General features: G+C 34.4%; 1 protein-coding gene across 2 annotated transcripts; it reads left to right on the forward strand.

Annotated features, from left to right (window-relative positions):
* The first annotated feature begins 933 nt into the window (after nucleotides 1-933).
* Nucleotides 934-2170, forward strand: LOC107001927 (cysteine-rich and transmembrane domain-containing protein WIH2-like). Of its 2 annotated transcripts, none has more exons than XM_027912302.1 (3): nucleotides 934-1186; nucleotides 1271-1614; nucleotides 1722-2170. In XM_027912302.1, exons 1-3 carry the CDS (start codon nucleotides 1108-1110, stop codon nucleotides 1764-1766), a joined length of 468 nt encoding a protein of 155 aa, XP_027768103.1. In that variant the 5' UTR covers nucleotides 934-1107; the 3' UTR covers nucleotides 1767-2170. The 2 variants fall into 2 exon arrangements, with proteins under 2 accessions (XP_027768103.1, XP_015055365.1); XM_015199879.2 differs by having other exon boundaries at nucleotides 1271-1547.
* Nucleotides 2171-6985: the final 4815 nt, after the last annotated feature.

Genomic DNA, 6985 nt, shown 5'->3' on the forward strand with positions numbered 1-6985 from the left:
AAAAAATACAAGGTTGATTTCCATCTATCCATTGCTGGTATATCGACAACTCTATTAGCCTCCTGCAGAACATGTTTTTATCAGCTAAAATACGTGTCTTATTTTTTATGATTGGAGAGTGAAAGAGTAACTAGGAGAAGATTCAACTATTGGATGTTTCGAGAGGTTTCCATGGTAGGATTTTGTTTTTATTCCATTTGAACAGTTTGGTTTAGTTTAGAAGTGGGTAGGAGTGTTTCCTGGTGGGGGTATGGTTGTTCTAATATATATAATTTTTTTAAGATATAACTAAGTTAATAAAAATGTACTCTATAAGAATTAAAGTACTTAATTTGACAGTCACACACTTCAAAATGATATATATCAAATAATGTTAATGTTATAGGACATCGGTTTAGTCATTAGAATAAGGCCTAATTAACATAAAGTTACTGATAAAAAAAACATGCTTAAAAGTTATATATAATGGTATATATCAGATAATGTTAATGTTATAGGACATCGGTTTAGTCATTAGAATAAGGCCTAATTAACATAAAGTTACTGATAAAAAAAACATGCTTAAAAGATATATATATATATATATATATATATATATTGAAAAATGAAAAATGAACTTTTTTTCATTATTATTATCTCTTAGTTTTTCTTTTTGAGAAATTACTCGAAAGAAGAAAGAGTAGAGTGAGTGTAAACTTTGGGAAAGAAAAATCAAACATAGAGATAACAATTTAATGATGCAATGGAGCTAGTGCATATGTATGCATGTATATGTATATTGTAATATTAATAAATAGTAAATAATACATCATTTTAAAGAGAAATTTTAAGGACCATTAATTCAAGTCCTAAATTTACGAGGAAAGGAAATTGAGAATCATTAGTATTTTCCTTCCGCAATATAAATGCATGGTTAGTTTACTTGTCGTAGAGATGCACTACTCGTCTTGTACGCGCAAATAATTTTTTAAATCTAGTGCTCTGGCACTAGATATAAAAATACGCCATTAAAACTCCTTGTCTTTTATTTCTATAGCTCTCTTCCTCAAAAAATCCTATAAAACTCTCAAAATTCCGAAGCACCAATTTCAATATAAATATTAGGTCATGGATAATAACATGCAACAAGCTGCTGTGATGAATAATAACATTCAACAACCTCCTGTTAGTCTCCCAACCCCTCAAGGTAAATATTCAAATCTTCAATTCTCTTCTTTTTCGTCAACTCTCAAATTTAGTTTGATGTTGTTGTGCATGTGATATTTATTAGGTTATCCTCCACAAGCTTACCCAAATGGGATGTATCCTCCCCCACAAGTATATACTCCCCAGGCCCAAGGGCATGGATACCCACAAGGAGTAGGATATTACCCTCCTCACCCCCAACCCCAAGGTTATCCTCCGCCCATCGGAATGGGATATCCACCACAAGGTTACCCTCCACAAAGTTGTCATCCTCCACAATATGGTGCACCCCCACAAGGGCAAGGATATCCTCCTCAAAAACAAAAACAAAATCAAGCTGCTACTGGTGTCATGGGAGGATGGTATGTCTTATATTTACAATCACCTTATATCATTCACCGTTGTCCTCCTAGTTTGCAAGCTTATTGGGTAATATATTTTTCATGAAAAAGAATCATTATTTATTTTTGGTATTATTTGATTGTTACTCACTCAAAATTCATAATTTAATTACTTGTTCTTATTTTTCATTGTAGTTTGGCTGCTTTGTGTTGCTGTTGTCTCTTAGATGCATGTCTTGAATGAAGGATCAATGATTTATTTTTTTTAACCGCAAGTGATCTACAACAGAAGGTGATTCCCAGCTATAGGGTTGAAGTAAGGATCATCGAAGAATCTCGTGAAGGTCATATCCTTGATACACGATTTGATGAACCAAGACCCCCTTCATGTGTGCTTAAAAATGCAATGCTTTCAATTAGATGCCTTGCCAACACTTAATTTTGAGAGATTGTGTTAACGCAGATGATATAATTTTGTTAATCCTCATGATCGGATTACAATTCTACATTCGTGTAGGTTTACTCTTGGTGTCTTAACAAGATGGAAATGTAAATCAGGGAGAAAACGTGGCACATTTTGGAATAAAAAATTGTGGCATATTCAATATAGTTTTGATGTTTTGCTCTTTCTTTCCATCTAAAACGCCAATAGTTAGATATCTACGTCTATTATAGCTCAAAATAGAGCATCTTAGTTTTCCTTTTAATTTGTTTATTGGTATGGTGCCCATTTTCATATTGGTATGGTGTCCATTTCTGTAAGGTAATTGACTCATATGGGGATTATTTCTAGATATTTTGGGGAGGGTGTTGATTCTTGAGAATTCAATTTGACAGTTGTGAGATAAGAGAAGGAGAGTATGTAGAAGAAGAGGAAATGGTATGTCTTAACTAAAGTAGTTAGACAATTATAAAATGGCCTTTTTATCAATCAACACTCCCCCTCAAGCTATGTGGTGCAAAAATATTAAGCAATCCTAACTTGGAACATATGTATTCATCCTGAGCTTTGTATAATTCTGTAATCATCAACATGTTGATCTTTGGTGAAATGTATTTTGTCTTGATCATTCCTTCATAATTTTTTCTCCTTATAAAGTGATAGTCTATTTCTATATGTTTTTTTCTTTTATAAATTTGCAGATATTTGTATTGCTGAACTTGAATTGGTAGAGCTAGCTGAAGTCCACTATACTTGAATAGGCCGAGTAATAAAGAACCATAAAAGAAACACTTATTTTGTAACACCTCAGATTTTTGAAAAGGGAATAGGTTGCATTAATTTTGTCTACTGGTGTAGGCTTAAGAGATTAGTCTACGGTTCATAGAACTTTGTACGGATCGTACATCAGTCTCGCAGAAAAGGAGAAAATAATTTCTATAATTTTGCTATGGAGTATCAAATTGTATAACTAGCTGGCTCTTCTTTAGATTTTTTTTAATTTTGCTGGCACACCATTTGTATAAATCACTGTCAACCTCTCGTTTGTATAAATCACTGGTAGCCTGTCAATTCAATTTTATGTGCTTGTATGTATATCTACATAAAATTTAAATTTATATACAATTAAATCGAAACAAAATGTTTGTATATCAAATTTCTCTCTCTCTCGCTTTATATTCAAAAAAAATTATATGTTACATTTTGTATAGTATGTGTTTGTATAAAGCGAAAAGAGAGAAAAGCAAAAGAGAACTGGGCAGGGACATATTTGTATTGTACAATTAAAAGTGCATTCTCATTGCCTATTTAATGTATCTTTATACTCCCTCTGTTCCTATTTAGTTGTCAACTTTAGAAGTGACACAAATTAAGATAATAATAAGTAACATAGTAAAGCTACAATTTTACCTTTATTAATTATTGATATTCTACACGACCTAATAATTTACTGATTTTAACTTTTCACCTAAGTGTGAAACAAGTTGTCTAACGTGTTCCAACAAAGCAGTAAAGACAGTAAGTAAAAACACAATATTTTTACGTGAAAACACCCGGCTCAAATGTGTTGTAACGATTCAAAAAAAAAGAATTATATAAATAAGAATAAATAGGTATTTAAGGGCATAATTGTCCTTTCACGTTTTAAATGAATAAATAAATAAATAAATAAAACATATTTGTATTTATTTATTTTAAATGTTCTTTGACTAATTCTTGAATTAGTCTCCTAATCCAATTAGTCCTCTCTCTCTCACGCTTCTTAACTCCCTCTCTCACGTTCTCCATCTTCCTCACATTATTTCTGCCAAAATATCAACAGTTTTCATGCTTGAAGAACTAACAAAAATTTTTAAGCAAAAGAAAAAGTAATCAAAACGTCAAGGCTAAGAGAGGTTTGTCGAGAGAGGTGTACGTTGAAGTGAATTGGGGGTGGTTTAGAGGAGTTTTCCGGGCAGCAACATTTAAAGTTTGAACTTCGATTAAGGTATGGGTTTTCTTCTCTCTTGGATCCTTTCCCAAGAGGTCCCTTACGATTCAAACTATTCATCTCGAAACTAAGGTTGTTCCCCGTTGTATATCCCTGTCACTAGCTCCCTATGATCTTAGGTTGGGTGTTCTTGTTGATAGAATTTAGGGATACTTGTTTGTGGTGATAATCTCGTTTCGAGTATGTGTTCATGATGATGTGATTATATTTTATGTTTTTCGGAAAATATGAATGTAAATATGTATGTATTTGTGCAAGATTTTGATCATGACTTTGAGTCTTTCTTTAGCATGTTAATAGATTTGAGATTACTCGTGTTTTATGTGCAAATAGAGGCTCTTAAAATCGTAATATTCACATGGTTGAAAGGCTATAAATTCTAGTCACAATAAATGATCAAATCATCCCCCTAAATTTGTCTTAAGAACATTAACGAATGTATAAGAAACAAATGCTAAATTAACCCGTAAAAATGATGTGCAAAATTATGGAGTAATGTCCCAGAACCTGGAAATAAGTTTTAGAAGCATTCTGGAAAATTTGAGCAAAAAACGAATAAAAAAAAATAGGTGAGGTCTTCAGGGATCGAACCCGAGACCTCACCAAAATATGCCTTAATAAAATAAATAAAGGGGAGTGCTGAAGGCGGGGCTCGAACTGGGGACAGGGGGGCTGGTGAAATTCGCAAAAAAAAAAGAAATGGAGCAGGGGAGAGTCGAACACGCGACCCGGGGGGAGAGAGAAGAAGGAAAAAAGGAAATGGGAGGCGTGGGATTCGAACCCACGACCTCCCGATACAACGCGAAACGGGAAGAAAAAGAAAAAAAAAAGAAGGGCTGTGGGGAATCGATCCCACAACCCCTCGATCAACCAGTAGCGAAAAGAGAAGCCAAGGAAGGGGAAATTAATTAAGGGAAAAGAATGGGGTCGTGGGGAATCGATCCCACGCCCCTCAGTAGCTGCCAAGATGGAAGGTAAAAAGGAAAAATAAGGAGGCTGTGGGGGCTCGAACCCCCAACCTTTCGGTAAATTAATGGAAAAATTAAAATAGAAAATTAATCCCTTCATGTAAATATGGAGATTTAAATTAGAATTCTAATTAAAATAGAAAATTAATTCTTTCATATAAATGATTGAAATTTAATTTAGAATTCTAATTAAAATAGAAACTTTATCATGTCATGAAAATGTTGAGATTTAATTTAGAGTTCTAATGTTATGAACATTAGGAATAAAATCAATGAAAAATATAAATGATATCCAAGTGATTCAAGATTTGGGTTCCCGTGCCCGAACCTCCGTATTGATACATAAGTCATACGTGAGTAAAATATTCAAGAATAATGTCATCTAATTAGATCAAAAATCAAGATCTTGGTATATATACAAGATACATAAGTCTTGTAATACATAATCTTAGGAAAATAAGAATCACTTAACGAACTATAAATGAAGCCCCGTGGCTTGTATGTATAGACACATAAGTTTAACATACGTTCAAATTAAGTGAACCTAAGATATACGTAATGAAAGGAAGAATGTGGTGACAACCATGATGTGAGGCTAATGTATATGATGAGAGCAATCTCAAATGAGCCTAAGTAAAGGGTACCAATACGTACTCACCAATGAGAGTTTAAGATAATGAAGAGATCAGTCTCTATGAACACTCTAATGAAAATATTGAGTTTAAAACACTTAATACAAATGATGAGATGAGAAATCATCTATTGAGCTATGATGTCCTTATACTAGAAGCCAACTTCCATGATGTATGAGTTGAACGTAATGGAACTTTATACCGAGCACCGATAGGCTAGCTATGAGCGGTGATGCCTTCTTTCGGGAAGGGCGGAGGTTCACGTAACTCTCATGAGATGAGACTGTCCGGCTTGCCGGGTATGGGTCTCCATATATCTCCTAGTCTTTGAACCTATATTGCCACTATAGGGATCTGGCGGGGTTAAATTCCCATAAACGCCAGCATGTTATTGAATCACTTTGGCCGGTGATTCCACCTCTTTTCGGTGTGGGGGAGACACTGGATTTCATGATGCTCACATGATCTATGTCGGTTAAAGTTAAAGTTCCCAATGAATGAATGAGGCCAGCCTCAAATGAATCATATAAAGAAATGAATGATACCGAAGGTGTTAGGATAGGATAATCAAGAGGTGAGCTAGATTCAGGTAATGACATTAGGTTATTCCTGATCATTGCACAGCAAACCCGATGAAAGTCTTAAACTACATCCTAGGTATAGCTGGTGTTCGCACTGGCCTATGAATGAATTGAAATGAAATACGTATGAAGGAATGAAGCAGACTCTGTGTTTGCTAAAGAAGGCTCCCTAGTTGAGGTCCCATATGTTGAGCCCTCATTTTGGGAAGTCTTAAGGTTAAGTCTATGATAATAAGGTCTCATGGTATATGAATGAATAATATGAAAGAAACTATGTGTTATATGTTATGTGATAGGTGAAGATGTTATGTCTTGTGTGCAATACGATGATTATAATGATGCATGTCACTCTCATGGCATAACTTTCCTAATCTCATTTTAGCAAGTCCACTGACTTGACTTCCAAACATCATGTTGTTAGGGAAGAGCTCTTCTTTCTCATGCATGTCCCTGGTGTGTGCTTGCATATACCCATACTTAGTACAAGTGTGTACTAATTCCATACGAACATCTACTTTTAGGTGCAGGCACAGGTGGACGCTAGAGCTACAGGTTCGTTGTTGCAGCTATCCGGACGTCAGTATTCATCCGGAGTTTGGTAGGTCCTCATGCTTTCGAGGATGCTACTGTTTTACATTCTAGCGTAGTTTTAGAGTTGAGCTAGTGGAGCATGTTCCACTAGCGTTTCTTTCCTGTTTTGGTTCAGACTTTGTATTGGTGCTATTTTGGCCGATATACAATTAATACTTAATGAATTATTTCTTTCAGTTGCCTATCTCTTAAATGTTAGATGGTTGATGATGAACGATTACGAAATGTTAAGAATGTTTAGCAAGTATGATTAAA

This window comes from Solanum pennellii, chromosome 10, assembly GCF_001406875.1.
Source record: "Solanum pennellii chromosome 10, SPENNV200".
Classification (NCBI taxonomy): Eukaryota; Viridiplantae; Streptophyta; class Magnoliopsida; order Solanales; family Solanaceae; genus Solanum; species Solanum pennellii.